Source organism: Desmodus rotundus, chromosome 3 (genome assembly GCF_022682495.2).
Source record: "Desmodus rotundus isolate HL8 chromosome 3, HLdesRot8A.1, whole genome shotgun sequence".
In the NCBI taxonomy this organism is placed as follows: Eukaryota; Metazoa; Chordata; class Mammalia; order Chiroptera; family Phyllostomidae; genus Desmodus; species Desmodus rotundus.
In genome coordinates, this window is record NC_071389.1 from 201851694 (window position 1) to 201867345 (window position 15652).

At 57.8% G+C, this 15652-nt stretch overlaps 1 protein-coding gene and 1 long non-coding RNA gene across 2 annotated transcripts; one reads left to right on the forward strand and one right to left on the reverse strand.

The window, feature by feature from the left end:
* Positions 1–105: 105 nt before the first annotated feature.
* LMF2 (lipase maturation factor 2) lies at positions 106–5538 on the forward strand. The gene is made up of 14 exons (XM_024579542.3): positions 106–236; positions 719–972; positions 1126–1154; positions 1287–1504; positions 1579–1757; positions 2176–2317; positions 2468–2593; positions 2667–2772; positions 2851–2947; positions 3033–3215; positions 3325–3493; positions 3582–3693; positions 3773–3869; positions 3962–5538. The coding sequence occupies exons 1-14, from the start codon at positions 143–145 to the stop codon at positions 4262–4264; spliced, it is 2109 nt and encodes a 702-aa protein (XP_024435310.2). The 5' UTR covers positions 106–142; the 3' UTR covers positions 4265–5538.
* A 4348-nt stretch (positions 5539–9886) lies between these two features.
* Positions 9887–12899, reverse strand: LOC123478629 (uncharacterized). Its single transcript, XR_006653898.3, has 3 exons — positions 12449–12899; positions 10809–11206; positions 9887–10191 (listed from the first exon to the last, which is right to left on the reverse strand). It is a non-coding gene; the product is annotated as an uncharacterized lncRNA (long non-coding RNA).
* Positions 12900–15652: the final 2753 nt, after the last annotated feature.

The following is a 15652-nucleotide window of genomic DNA, read 5'->3' on the forward strand; positions in this document are numbered from 1 at the left end:
GAGGCGGGGCAGACGTGGGGGCGGAACGAGGGCTGGTGGAGGAGGGTCCTGGCGGGCGGGGCCTGCCGTTGCGCTGGCGGGGCGTGGCCGGGCGTGGCCGGGCGGGCTTGCTGGCTCTAGTCCGGCGGGCAGCGTAGCGGACATGGCGGTTTCCCGGCTCCCGCGGCAGCTCTTCCTCCAGGGCGTAGCCGCCGTCTTCTTGTTCGCCTTCGCTTCCCTCTACACACAGATCCCGGGTGAGGGCGCCGAGCGCGGACCGCCCTAACCCGCGCCCGCGCCCTCTGATCTCCCCCGTGGCACTCCGCTGTCCTGGGGCGGGAGTGAGGTCCAGGCCTTGATGCGTGGGGCGGGGGCTGCGGTTCGCGTCCTGCGGGCTGCAGGGTTTGGGGGGTAGGAGGGCTTGCAGTAGGGTTGCCCACAGAGGAACGGTTGTCCGTTTCCCACAGGGTTCGGGCTCTGACCTGTCGAGGGACAGAGCCGGGGACACGTGGGCCCGTACCTGCTGGGGCAGGTAGCAGACTGGGCTGTGCCGAGCGGGAGATCCTGGCCTGGGGAGTCCGGGGTGGGGTGGTGGCTGACCTAGGGACAGGGGCGGTCGTCAGGTGCTGACCTGTTGGGGTTAGAGTTTCCACGTCGTGACCCAAGTTGGGAGGGAAGGTCTAGAACCGAGGAGGCAGATGTGCAGGCCAGGACGTGGTCCTAACGTGCCCTTCCACAGGCCTCTATGGCATCGAGGGCATCCTGCCTGCGAGGAGGACACTGCGGCCTCAGGGCAAGGGGCCCTGGCAGCAGCTGTGGGAGACCCCTACGCTGCTATGGGAGGCACCTAGACTTGGGCTGGACACAGCACAGGGCCTGGAGCTGCTGAGCCTGCTGGGCACTCTGCTGGCCCTGGGTGCCCTGCTGCTGCCCCAGCTGCGCAACCTCATCATCTACCTGCTGCTCTGGGCTGCCTACCTGTCTGCCTGCCAGGCAAGTGGGAGCTGCCTGCTGTCCCTCCACCACCACTGCATACCTTGTCACCAGCTCAATTCAGCCCCATCCACCCTCCGGCCCACCCGTCTCTGCCTGGCCTACCTCCCCAGACACACACCCCCTGCTCCCTGACAACCCCTCTCTCTGCAGGTGGGCCAGGTGTTCCTTTATTTCCAGTGGTGAGTGACTTTCGGGTGTGGAGCTTCAGGAGGCTGGGGGTGGGGCAGGATGTCTGCCTTTCCTGGGAGGACCCTTTGGGGGAGCAGCCTCGATGGAGAGGGGGCCCTTTGTGCTCTTCCTTCTCCCCTTAGGGATTCCCTGCTGCTGGAGACTGGCTTCCTGGCTGTGCTGGTGGCCCCCCTGTGGCAGCCCCCCCACCATAAGCAGCCCCCCCAGGGTGGGCTGGCAGGGGCCTTGCCCCACGAAGCCCTACCCTTCTGGCTCGTGCGCTGGCTGCTGTTTCGCCTCATGTTCGCCTCGGGTGTGGTCAAGCTGACCAGCCGTTGCCCCGCGTGGTGGGGGCTCACTGGTGAGGGTCCCAGCCTGCCCATGGGGCAATCCTGGGGACTCTGCCCAGCCCTGACCACCTATCGTCACCTACAGCCCTCACCTACCACTACGAGACACAGTGCCTACCCACACCTGCTGCCTGGTTCGCCCACCACCTGCCCATCTGGCTGCACAAGCTCAGCGTGGTGGCCACCTTCCTCATCGAGATCGCTGTGCCCCCTCTGTTCTTCGCCCCCGCTCGCCGCCTGCGCCTGGCTGCCTTCTACTCCCAGGTGAGTGGGGCATCAGCCATCAGGAGACAGGCAGGATGTGGCCTTCTTCCACACTGCTCAGTGGTCCCACGGGGGACCTGCTAGCTGCTGCCGGCAGTCAGAAGGCCTTGCAGGCCGGGGCCCTAGTTGCCTTAAGGTGTGAAGGTGTGCCTCTGGGGCAGGGCACAGCCCTGCTGGAGGGTGTCTGGCTCCGGTCAGCAGGAGCATGAGGTGTGCTGAACTTGGCTTTTCTCAGGGTGATATTGGGGAGCCATGAGAAGTATGAGCAGGAGGTAGAGGAGTGGGGATAGGACAGAGGCCTAGAGATGCTGAAGAAGGGGCGGGATGCCTGTAAGGAAGACCTAGGCAGGGCTGGGCAGGATCCGAAGGGCCAGGTGGGGGGTGCAGGCCTCAGCTCTGAACACAGACGCCTGCCCAGGTCCTGCTGCAGGTCCTGATCATCATCACCGGCAACTATAACTTCTTCAACCTGCTTACCCTGGTGCTCACCACTGCCCTTCTGGACGACCAGCACCTGTCTGCCAGGTCTGGCAACAGCCGCCGCAAAAAGACACCTGCCTGTGAGTGTCCCCTGTCTGGACAGCCAGCCATGCTCACTCGAATGGGCAGCAGGGGGTCTCTCCCCCACTGGCCTCTTCTCTAGCTCCCCAGCCCCCTGGCTGCCCCCTCCAGCCCTTTTCCCAGCCCACCGTGACTATCTTGCCCTGCAGCCTGGCCCAAGGCCCTGCTGGCCCTGCTGCTGGAACTGACCGTCTATGGGCTGCTGGCCTATGGCACCGTGCACTACTTTGGCCTGGAGGTCGACTGGGAGCACCACATCATCCGCTCCAGAACCAGTGAGTGCCAGCGGGGTGCCAGGGTGCAGGGGCTGGACTGGACCGCCCCTCCTCACACCCCTTCCTTGCACAGTCTTCACCTTCCACCAGTTCTCTCAGTGGCTGAAGACGGTGACCCTGCCCACCATGTGGCTGGGGGGTGCCTCCCTCGCCTGGGAACTGCTGGCCGCCCTCTGGAGGTATGCGCAGGGCTGGGGTGGGGGCGCTGTGTTGGTGTGCAGAGCAGGGCTGACCGCACGTGGCTCCCCGCCCCTCAGGTGGACCCAGGTGCGAGGGTGGCTATGGAAGCTCTGGGCTGCAGTCCAGCTGTCCATCTTTGGCTCTGCCACTGTGGCCATGTTCCTGGTCAGCCTGGTGGGTAGCACTTCACAGAGGACTGGGAGAGGGGGGGTGGGAGGGGGCTGGAGGAGCTCACTGAGCCTCTGCCCCTTGCCTCCAGGTGCCGTACTCTTACGTGGAACCCTCCACCCACGGGCGCCTCTGGACTGGGGCCCACCGCCTGTTTGGCGCCGTGGAGCACCTGCAGCTGGCCAACTCCTACGGCCTTTTTCGACGGATGACTGGTCTGGGCGGGCGGCCTGAGGTGGTGCTGGAGGGCAGCTACGATGGGCACCACTGGACAGTGAGTGCACCTGGGGGGCTCCTCGGGTGGGGGGCCCCCTGGAGTGGGGCTGTGGGGGCGGAAACCCGGGCTCAGCGGCCCTCGTGAACCCTGGTGGGTGCCGGTGCAGGAGATCGAGTTCATGTACAAGCCTGGAAACCTGAGCTGGCCACCCCCTGTCGTGGCGCCCCACCAGCCACGCCTTGATTGGCAGATGTGGTTCGCCGCCCTGGGCCCACACACGCACAGCCCGTGGTTCACCAGCTTGGTGCTCTGCCTGTTGCAGGGCAAGGAGCCAGGTGAGGTCCGCAGAGGGGCTGGGGCTTTTGGGTTGAGGGCTTGTGGGCAGGACTGAAGGAGCCACCAGCTGAGCCCCCTCCCCCACAGTGATCCGCCTCATCCAGCACGACGTGGCCAGGTACCCCTTCCACAAGCAGCCGCCCACCTACGTGCGGGCCCAGCGCTACAAGTACTGGTTCTCACAGCCTGGAGAGCAGGGGTAAGGCTGGGGTGCCCTCAGGGCTGGGGGCTGGGGGCTGGGACCTCAGCGCCTCCTAAACTGCAGTGTCCTATTACAGCCGGTGGTGGCGACGCCAGTGGGTGGAGGAATTCTTCCCACCTGTGTCCCTGGGGGACCCAACGCTGGACACACTGCTCAGGCAGTTTGGCCTCCAGGTACGAAGGCCCTAGCCAGGCTGGGAGGGGTGACAGGGTTGACCTCCACCCATAGGGCAACCCCACTGACTCTCCTCAATTCTGCCTCACAGGACAAGAGCCCACCCCGGGCCCGCAGCTCTAGCAACTCCCTCGCCCAGGCCCTCCTCTGGGTACGGGAACAGCTGTCTCCCCTGGAGGCCCCTACTCTGCTCTGGGCACTCATCCTCACTGTGGGGGCCATTAGGGTCATGCAGGCCCTGCTGGGGACCCGTCCCTCCCAGTCCTCCCCTCCCTCCAGGCAGGAGAAGCACAGGCCAGCCCCCAAGAAGGACCTGGGAGCTGCCACTGAGCAGGCCACTCCAGTCCCCAGCAACTGCAACAGCAGCTCCCAGACCACCCGGCGGAAAAAGTAGCCGCATTCTGTCAGCCGTGCGTCCAGAGAGGGTGGGGACCTCTGGCCTTCTGGAGCAGCACGCAGCCCGGCCACTGAGCCTGAGCCAGCTGTCTGGGCAGACACAGGCTGGGGTGCTGCCCTCAGGAGTGGGCTCTGTCCGCCCTGCTGCTTCCAGGGCCCACTTGTCCCCTATGCCGACTGTGTCCCTCCCCGGAGCATCTTCTGGCCTGGACAGCGGCCCAAGAGGTGGTTGTGTGACCAGCTGGAGGCCCTTCCCAGGATGTTGTTGTCAGGACTGTGGGTGTCCAGGTCTGCAGGGGTCCGAATCTGATGCCGTGACGTCAGCACCTGCTCAAGAAGAGGAGACAGCCCGTCCCGTCACTCGGTTCGTGAGCCAATAAAGGCTTCTTTGTGCCTGACGTGTGCCTGACACTGCTTCCCACAGGGAGCCTGAGGACGGTGTCTCTGGCAGTAGACAGCCCAGGTGTTGTCCACCTGTCAATGACCTGGCTTCTTGGGTGCCTCTGCTCTCCCGCCCTCAGTGTTCCCCTCTGTAAAGTGGGCATGAGGACCTGGCCTGGCCCTGCCCAAGCCCCTGAGCCTCAGTTCGGCACAAACCTGGCTGGCTTGTGAAGTCCACACGTCAAGGCTTCCAGGCCAGTCCCAGAACGTGGGACCTGGAACCATCAGAGGGCCAGAGAACTCACCAGAACCCGGCCCCTGCCATCTTTCCTGCTCTATCCTTCTCATCTCAGGGAAGAACAAGAGACCCAGAGCACTGGACGTTGCCTGGGCCAGGAGTGAAGGAGAGCTGGGAGGTGGCGAGAGCCTCAGGGGCAGCAGGTCAGGAGAGCACCGCTTAGCAAGGGAAGAAGACCTGTGAGGCTGAGAGGCCCAAGGAGCTGGGGAGGGTGGGGGTGGAGGGAGGGGAGTCAAGGCCCTGGATCCGGGTGGAAGAGGACACTGTCCAGGCTTCCTTTTGGGGTCAGTCAGACTGCTGACCTCCGTGGGCTCGTAGCTCAGCCTTCCCTCTGTCCCCCATGGTCACTCGCAGAGCCCTGGGCAGCTCACTGTGTCATTGACCCCTCTGACCAACCCAGGCAGACAGACCTACGTGTCCGGCCTGTGCCCACAGCCACTCGTGACTCAAGTGGACCTGTGACCTGAGCTTACGGGTGGCTGCAAAGTGCTCTGACACCTGGAGTAAGTGATCGTACGTTGCCTTTTGGTTTAGGACAACAATACACCCCAAATTCAAAATTTTGGGGTTTTCTGAGGCTTTTAAAGTCCATTGATGAATTTCTCTTTCGAGGTGGTGTTTTGTTTTCTCTAACGGCTCTCGAGATATAATTCACATGCCATACAGCTCACCCACTTAAAGTGCACAATTCAGCAGCTTTCGTAGATTCACAGGGGGGTGTATCTGTCACCGTGGTCAAGTTTAAAACCTTTCACCTCTGGAAGAAACCCTGCCCCCCTCAGCTGGCATCTCCCAGCCCTGCCCACACCACAGCCTCGGCAGCCACCACTGACTTCTGTTTCTGTAAAGGTACCTGTCCTGGACACCCTGTATGAACAGGGTTACACAGTTTATGCTCCTACGTCTGGCTTCAGTCCCGGAGCAGGAGTTTTTGAGGCACATTCACACAGCCCCACGTGTCGCAACTTCACTCCCCTTCGTGGCTGATCACGTCGCACAACGTGCGCTCGCCCCGCCCAGCTTGTGCGTTCGTGCACGGGGGGCGTCTGGGGTGCTGCCGGCTTTCGGCTACCACGGAAGCCTTTGCTGTGGACATCGGCGTGCAGTTTGGGTCGATGCCTGGGAGTGGAATTATGGGACCCTGCAGCAACTCTGGGTTCGCCTTTTGAGGAATCACCAAATAGTTCTGCACACAGGGGCCCCCTTTTACATTTTTCGGGCAGTGTACCAGGGTTCCACTTTCTCCACATCTGCGCTGCGCCGATTTTCCCTTTTTCTTTTTGTGGCAGCCATCCTACAGGGCATGAAACAGTATCTCGAGGTTGTTCTGATTTGCATTTGCCCAATGACTAATGGTATTGAGCATTGTCTCATGTGCTTGCTGGCCACTTGTGTATCTTTGAAGAAATTCAAGTCCCCTGCCTGTTTTTAATCGATTTTGGGGGGTTTTGTTGTTGACTTGTAGTTTTTTTATATATTCTGGATATCAATCCTGCATCAGCCCTGGCTGATGAGGCTCAGTGGGTTGAGCACCAGCCTGCAAACCAAGGAACCACCGGTTCAACTCCCAGTCAGGGCACATGCCTGGGTTGCAGGCCAGGTCCCCAGTAGGGGGCACATGAGAGGCAACCACACATTGATGTCCTCTCTCCCTTCCCTTCTGTCTAAAAAGAAAGAAAATCTTTAAAATAAAATAAATTTTAAATGCCTGAAATATATTAACTGCTTTACAAATTTCATTTTAACTTATATTTTAAATGCTCAGTTATCTGACCTAACACAATCTTTTCAAGCCTCAGAAAAACATAAATGCATAAACATATTAATGTAGTGAGACAACAATTCTCTTGCCTGTGCCATGAATAAACTAAGACTGACCAGGAACAAAGCCTTGCCACGGCAGGGTCTGGTGAGGTCACATTGTGTCTGGACACAGCACTGTGTCCAGCCAGCTCCCTGGTTCAATTCAGTGGCCAGTGCATTGGCCAAGTTAGAACACAGGCCCCGGGAGCTGCTGGGGCGGCACCAAGTTTCCCCCCTTTTCAGCTTCCAAGAGGAAAAGTAGAAGGAGGTGCAGCCCTGCCACCCACCCAGACTCATGAGAAGATGGACCCCCATCCACAGGAGTTTAGATACTGAGGGGTCTGGCGTGAAACCCTCCCCTTGGGGCACCTAGGACCCTGATGAAGCCATCTTTCTGACTTATATTCCCTAACCCTCCGCCCCCCCCCCTGGAAAATTCACTAACACGACATGGCCATTCCACACCCCACGCAAAAGCCCTCACGCATGCCTAGGTGGGGAGACACCCACGTCACCTCCAGGTCTGGCTAAATACCCACCCATTTGAGCTCAGCACAAACTCTCAAAAAGTTCTGTATTTCACACGTTGAACTGTGAAGTTGGTCCACCAGGAAAGAAACTGAAAATTGATTAGTGTGTGAAAGGCAGGAGGGAAAAAGAAGAGGCCACGCTTGCTTCTGCAACAGCCACAGGCTGGGCGCCTTCCGTGAGCGCGGGGCGGAGGCGTGTGAGCCGGGCCGGGGTGCTCAGATGCTGCCGGCTTCCACCGGCTCACACGTTGACTTGGCGGTGCCTGCGGCGGGAGGCTGTTGCACCGCCCCCGCCAGCCTCGCTGCGAGTACCCGCAGCCCCTCCCAGAGGAAGCCGGCGCCAGGCATGCCTCCCCAGCAGCCCCGCCTGCTCGGCCGCTGGCGGAGGTGCTCGGAACAGCCACGTGTCTGGTCGCCTCCAGCTCGAGTGAAGAGCTGCTGCACGTCCCGGAGGAAGCCCTGCTTCCCTGGGAACCGCATTCCGTGAAGCTGCCTCACCCTGAGTCACTGCGTCACCGGAACAGGCAGCAACAGTTTCACTGGGGGCCCTGGGGGCAGGAGTGAGACGCACTCGCCTAATGGCTCCCGGACGCTGTACTGCGGGCTGGACACTCTGTATTTACAGCATCCGAAACGCAAGGGTGCTGTCGCCAAGCTGGTACCATAGCCGAGTCTTCAGCTGGCCAGCCACCATGCATCAGGCCGTTGACTTGGGGCTCATAGGTCGTTCGCTGGGTTGAACAGCGGCAGTGCTACGCAGGCTCCCTGGGAGATGGGCATCCCTCGCATCTGTGGACAACGATGCTGGACAAAGCACAGGGGACGGGGACAGCAGGTCCAAATACACACAAAGGGGTCTTAATGTCAAATCCCTATCCACCTTGCTGGCTAACTGCTCCCCATGGGAGGGGTACATGCTGTGGGCTCTGGGGTGGCCACGCTGGGGGGCCCCCAGGCTTGGGTGACAATGCCCACGTGACCTCTTCCTCTGCCCTCATGGAGTGGCTGGACCGAGGTCCAGGTCCTGCGGGAAGAAGTTGACTGGCACCCGTGGGCTCAGTCATCTGGCCCAGGACCCTTTCACAGGCCTAAAATCTATGGAGGACCGAGAAAATTGCCATAGTGTTATTGAAACGTAGAAATAAATTCCTAACATGCCTCGACCGTGAGACGAGTGGTGTAGATCTGCACGCGGGCAATGTAATGTTTAATGCCTGACCTCTCATGTCTGCATCTGGTCAGTCTGCTCCACTGTCTGTTTGGTCAAAACATATGAAGAGCATCTGGCCTCGCCCAGATTATGTTGCTGGAAAGGGGGTGGAGTTTTTGGAAGCTTTACATCATCGCAGATATTCTCATACCACATCGAGGCTGTAAGTAGTACTTTCCTAGGGATTCATTGCAATTTGGGATTTGAAACCATACCAGTGAGCCTTTTTTTAGAAAGATTTTTTAAATTTATTTTTAGACAGAGGGGGATGGAGGGAGAAAGAGAGGGAGAGAAACATCAATGTGGTTGCCTCTCATGCGCCCCCTAGTGGGGACCTGGTCCACAACCCAGGCATGTGCCCTGACTGGGAATCGAACAGGTGACCCTTTGGTTCTTAGGCCAGCAAGCAACCCACTGAGCCACACCAGCAGGGGCTACCAGTATGGTTTTTGGTCTCATGCAAATCCATTGGTGCATCTTGAATGATTTTGGAGCATCAATATATTGGTCATTTGCAAAATATTAGTTCATTGAATTATGCAGATCTTCCACATGTCAACCCTTAAAAAAAATCACATTCATTAAAACAATCAGTTTCACTGATCTCATCAAAAAACCTTTAAGTATGAGGAAGCTGTCAAATTCACAGCAGTGGACACAGCTGCTGGGCTCGGTGGCTGGATGGTAACGCCATCAGCCCGAAATGCCTGGGTGGCGCTCAGCTGGGCCAAAGCTGGTCCCCCGGCATCTTCCCTTCCCAGCCAGAGTTACCACCAAACGGGCCCTTTGGTTGTTAGGCTCGTGAGGTGCCCTTTGTCAATAACTTTGGGGGGAAAAGAGCTTCTACTTCCAGGCCCTGTGGTATACGAGGTATGCCAGGGTGCACACAGCGAGGTTAGAGACAGTCCAGGGGGCCGGGTGCTCCTTTTATGGGTGTTGGGGTGGGCCCCAGGGTTTTGTGGGCTCACCCTTTGGTGAATTTAAAGCATAAGACGAATACTTAGATTGCAAGAAGAGAGAAAAAAGACAAGTAGCTGAGATGGTCAGTTATCAAAATCAAACACCTCTTACACAAAGGAGACCGGTGGGGGCGAGTCGGCCCTGCTTTTTACCCTGCGCTGTCTGCGCCTTCCAGAGCCTTCTCGGAAGTCCTGCCTCTTTGAAATGGAGGCTGCTGCAATCAGCATTTGAGTCGGGCACGTGCATTATAGAAGCCAACTCTCAGGGCTTACATCACGCACAGGTTTTCCCAAATGCTAAAGTTTGCTTAAAAGCCAAATGTTATCATTGTCAACAAATGCTGTCATTGTTTCCCTGGAAGTGAGAGGCTCACTTTGTTAATGTTTAGAAAAAAAAAAAAACGGCTGTGGCTGGTGTGGCTCAATGGCTCGAGTGTGTGTGTGGGGGGAACCAAAGGGTCACCAGATCGAGTCCCAGTCAGGGCACATGCCTGGGTTGGGGGCCAGGCCTCCAGCACGGTACACGCAAGAGGCAACTGAAACGTTTTCTTAGGCTCCACCGAGGAATAAATGCCAATTAGCCACAAAATTAGGCAGTACAAAGCTTTATTGGGGTTTGCACACCCAGGCGAAATTCTCCAGTTGGCGGTGTGGGCCGAAGAAGTCCTGCACAGCCGGGGAATATGACAGGGTTTTAAGCACCAAATTCTGATTGGCTCCCCTCAGGCACTAGGGATTGGTCTCCTGGAACAAAGCCACAGTCCATCATTGGTGGTTTGATTGGATAAGGGGTGGGCTTAGGTTGCCAGGCAGATATCCCCGCCCATCCTGACATTCTGACCTCTTGGATAGGGTAAGGGGTGCCCCTGTTCCATCTTGCTACTTCCTGCTGTCCGGGGAGCATAGAGGGGAGGGGCTAGAGGTCGGCTGTTTTAGAGGGATGACAAACGGGGGGGGGGGGGGGGGCGGATGGGAAGCTAGGATTGGGGTATAAGTGTCCCATACTTGTGGGTTGACGAGGGAAGGGGAAATAGGCGGAGCTGGAGGAGAAGTTGGATTTTCTAACAGCAGAAGGATAAGGAAGGAGGAAGGGGTAGAGTTTCGCGTGACCTGGACAGTGGCACCTAGCCATTGGAGAACGTCCCTTCCTAGAAGTGGGATAGGGCAGGAGGGTATGACAAGGGATGAATGGGAAAAGGGAAAGCCGTCCAGACTGCAGTTAAACATAGGGGTTCGCCACGGGCGAGATGGGGTCCCGTCAACCCCCATGACCGAGATCTGGGAAGGAGTAAGAGTTCCTGAAAAAGACGGTAAAACAGAGTAGGTAGCCCCCATGTCCACCAGGAAAGGGATGGACTTACCCACTACCTGCAGTGTTACCCTGGGCTCGGCGAGGGTGATGGGGGTCTTCGAGTCAGGGCCGCTTCAGTCGTCTAGGAGTCCGAGAAGTTCTGGCGCGGCCGGGGAAGAGCCCGCACCCTGATCGGCTAGTCCCCCGCAGGGAGGAATCCTCCAGTGGTCAAGCTGTCGGCACTCGGGGCAGGGCTTTGTCAGTGGCCGAGGTTGAGGACACTGGCGGGCCCAGTGTCCTTTGCCTCACTTGAAACAGGCCCCCGGTGGGGCGTCCTTCCGCCTGGACTTAGGCTTCGCCCCCATGCCGGTGTCTGCCGCCGGCTGCAGGGCCGCCAGCATGGCTTGGGTCTGCAGGGCCACCTTTTGCTGTAGGCGTGCCTGGCGGGCAGCCTCAGCCTCTGCTTCCCTATTATTGAAAACCTTAAATGCCATATTTACCAGACCTCAGATGGGGGTTTGGGGGCCATCCTCGGCCTTTTTAAATTTTCTTCTAATGTCTGGGGCCGACTGAGAGATAAAGTGAGTAGCTAGGACAGTGGCCCCAGCGTTAGAAGCCGGGTCAAGGTGGTTATAGAGCACTATTGCCTCGGTTAGTCTGTTGAGAAATAGGGCCGGATTTTCTCCGGGGCCTTGGGTGACTTCTCTAGTTTATCGTAATTGACTGCCTGAGATGAAGGGCAAGGGGAAGGCAGAGCCCTCCTTTTGGGAATTACAGTTGTTCGAGGTGGAAAGAGCCTAGGCGTTTCTCAGTTGAAGAGAGGTCAGTTAGTGAGAAGGGAACCTGGACCCGAACGACACCCTCTGCTTTTGCCACTTCCCGGAGGGGACAAATACGGGAGTCTAGGGGCTCTAGATTCAGGCGAGAGCGGGTGTGTGAGCTGACTGGGGAGGAAAGGTCTTCAGAGGGAGGGGAAGAATCCGGCTGAGAGGGGAGGGCCGGGGCTGGAGTAGCCGTGGGTGGGAGCTCATGAGGAGGAAAAGGAGAAGCAAGATCTTCAGGGGAATCAGAAAAGGAGGGAAGGGGTTCTGGGGCAGTTGGCTTAGGAGGCTGTACGGGTCAGCGTTCCCTCGGGCCAGGAGAACCTGAGCTGTGGAGCATTGGGCACACAGATCAGGGTGGGAGCACAAGGCCCAGAAGCCCTGAATGTATGGGACCTCAGGCCATTTGCCAGTCTGTCTGCAAAACTTATCTAGGTCAGTAAGGGTAACAAAACCGAAAGTACCTTCAGGAGTCCAGGTTTTGCGATTATCGAGCTGATATAACGGCCTGGCCGTTAGAAAAATCAGCCGTTTTCGCTTGAGGCCAGGATCAATAGCTGGCAAATTTTTCAGGAGGCACCCTAGAGGTGACTTAGGGTCTGGTTTGGACTCCTGCCCCGCCCCATTCCTGGTCCCTCGAGGATTAGCAAGTGGGAATCAGCGTCCCCCAACCCACGTTGCTGATCCGGTCCGGTAAAATGGGGATCTAGGCCCAGGGACGTCTCCTCCGGTGCCTAGAGCCCCTCAGTGGAGGGAGAGCAGCCTCTCCCGGAAGGGTCACCCGGACGCAGCGCTGCGATTTGGTGGGAGAGCAGTCTCTCCCAGGAGACGGGGCCCGGGATCAGTGTTCGGGGACCAGAAACGTAAGGGCAACGGCAACGGCACTTACCCTGGTTCTTAGTCCGGACTGGTGGGGTGGCCCGGAGGCCTCCTCGGGGAGTAGGGAGAGGAGTGGTCTTCAGCAGACAACAACTCCTCCCGGGTTTCGGCACCAAATGAAAGGTTTGCTTGCTCCACCGAGGAAGAAATGCCAATCAGCCACAAAATTAGGCCGTACAGAGCTTTATTGGGGTTTGCACACCCAGGCGAAATTCCCTGGTCCAGGGAGCCAGCGGAAGAAGTCCAGCACAAGCCGGGAATATGGCGGGGGGTTTTAAGCACCGAATTCTGATTGGCTCCCCTTAGGGGCTAGGGATTGGTCTCCTGGAACAAAGCTGCAGTCCATCATTGGTGGTTTGATAGGATAGGGGCGGGCTTAGGTTGCCAGGAGGATATCCCCGCCCATCCTGACAACCAGCAACCAGATGTTGATGTTTCCATTCCTCTCTTTCTCCCTTCCTTTCCCCTCTCTGTAAAAATAAATAAATACAATCTTTAAAAGAAAGAAAGAAAATGCCTGCAAATAACCAAGACTGACTGACTATGGCTTGTCTGTTGGTATTTCCAAGTAAAACTGACAGGTTGGGCTGGAAACTCAATCACCTAAGTGGGTTGTTTTGTTAAGATTTTATTTTTTTATTTTTAGAGAGGGAAAGGCACCTGGCCCACATCCTGGGCATGTGCCATCACCGGGAATCGAACTCGCAACCTTTTAGTTTGTAGGCAAGTGCTCAATCCACGGAGCCACACCAGCCAGAGCCACCCAGGTGCTGTTCCTTGAGGCAACTGCCGTGTTTAGCTCTCAACAGACGTGTTCTCACATGCTCGCACAAAAGATTAGGAAGACCCGTACTCAAGGATGGAGAATTAAGAAGAATAACTTTTACTACTTCATCAAAGACACTGTTGACTGACTTTTTTTTTTACCAGAGTGTGTGACCTTGAAGGACACCACTAGCACTAGCACCGTGGGCCCGCCCTCGCCATGTCCGCGGGCGGCAGGCGTTTTAGCCACTGCTGCCGTTACATCCCTGCTGTGACTGTCAGCTCGGCGGAAAGGGCGAGTAACGCCTCAGTCCACTAAAGTAGCATTGAGTTCCCAGACCCCTGGAAGGGTTTCCAGGGCTTCCAGGGCAGCTTGGCAGCGGTGAACCACACTCTGGGAGCCGCTGTTTTGGCACACTAGTCTTGGGCATGGGCTGGAATTTAGGGATTTGTATTTTCTTGGGCCATTTGAAGATTTTATTTTTAGAAAGAGGGGAAGGGAGGGAGAAAGAAAGGGAGAGAAACATCATGTGTAAGAGATACATTGATCTGTTGCCTCTCACGCGCCCTCACAAACCCGGCGTGTGCCCTGCCTGGGAATCGAACCAGCAAGCCTTTGGTTCGCAGGCAGGCGCTCCATCCACTGAGCCACACCAGCCAGGGCTCTTGGGCCATCTGGACCTTTAGAAGCAGCCACCCTTCCTCTAGGGCTGGCTTATAGTCCACATAGCCTGGCCCTTGTTGACCTTAAGCAAAAAGATATTTCTTCAGCAAAATGGGTTTATTCCGGGAAAACAAAGAAGTGCAATTCTGGAAGGCAACCGATCTCAAGGCAAACCATGGGCAAGTCCTAGTCCAAAGCAGAGGATCATTCTTTTACAGAGGAAAGGGGGGCGGTCAAAGGGGCTGCTGTAAACAGAGAAAGCATTGGGGGAAACGTGGGGCTGGAAGTGTTGCAGCTCCTCATTGGCTGAGCAGTAACCGTCTCTCATTGGCTGAGTGGTTGCCAGGCAGGAGAGCCTCCTGCTTCCTGCTGGGGTAGCAGAGCAAATGAGGGGGAGGCGTGAGAAAAGGAGGTTTCTGTTTATTAATCCTCACACCTTCAGCAGCCTCTTCCATCCAGAGTGGCAAAGGCTGTTATTAGCTGCTCCTGCAGGGCATGGCCACCAGGTTTCCAGCCCCAGCCGCGTTCCCAACCTCCGGCCCGCAGCGGGCCTGCAAACAAACTCTAGACCTCTCAAAGTCTGTTACTTGCAACCCACTTTCTCAGGGTAAACTGTCTCATTTAAAGAGAAATATTACTGATGAGAAGGGCGCTGCACGGCCTGAGCTCCAGGTGGTGGAAACAGGTGGAAACCGGAGGCTGCTGCTGAGTTGGACGAGCTGGAAGCGGGGTGCTGACAGGGAGGCAGAGGGGCCAGGGCGGTGGAATGGCAGCTGTCCCAATGCCCTATGGCCCCCATCGAGGCCTGACGGTTCCTTGGGTGGGCAGGAATGTGGAGCTGTAGCCTCCACTTCCCTCCCCTCAACCTGGGCCCTCTTGGAGGGGGCCAGCTTAGGGTCTGCCAGGGGCACAGAAAGGCTCTGGGGGCGGGGGCAGGGCCAAAGGCAGCTGCTCCTGCTCTGCACAGGGAGCCACCCCAGGGGTGGCATCAGGATGAGAACTTTGGACCCAGGGGACAGCTCGCCAAGCACCCCCACCCACAACCCTGGGACTCTGCTATTCCTCACCCGGCCTTCTGTAAGACCTGCCTCTTCCCTGATCTTGGGAAGGCAGAGGCCCGTCCACTCCATGGCCCCATTGCCCGGGCCGGTCCAGGCTCAGATCCCTCCTGCCTGCCTCTCCAACGCCCCACACATGCCAGAGAGCAGCTCCTGGAGGGAGGGGGGATCCTCTTGCCGCCCTGCATCTGCCCCGTGGGATCTCACAGGCTGGGAAGGGGCGGTGGAGAAGGACAGCCATCCACACCCAGAGAGGCTGCCCAGTGACAGTGTGGGGGAGCCCAGGGCAGGTAGGAGTTTTCTGAAAGGAGGCACGTGAAAGGACAAGAGCTTCGGCAAAGTCTCTGAAACGCCCTTTCTCCCGTGACGCCAGCACACAGCAGCTCTGGGCAACAGCACCTTCTGCAGTCTCAGGGAGGGGTCTGAGTGGAGGTGGGCATCCAAGGGGTGCCAGAGCTTCAGCCCCCACGTGTGGTTCCAAAATGCCATTTCCCACGCAAAGAAGCCAGGGATCCTTGGAGAGATTCCAGGTCTGGGGCAGCCTCTGTGTGAGCTGATAAATGGCCCCCAAGGCATATCCACATCAAACCCTGGGAACCTGGAAGTGTGACTCATTCGGGGAAAGCATCTTGCAAATGTGATTAAGTTAAGGGTCTCGCGATCATCCTGGATTATTGGGGCAGGGGGCCTGAATGCCATGGAGATGTCTTTATAACAGAGAGGCAGA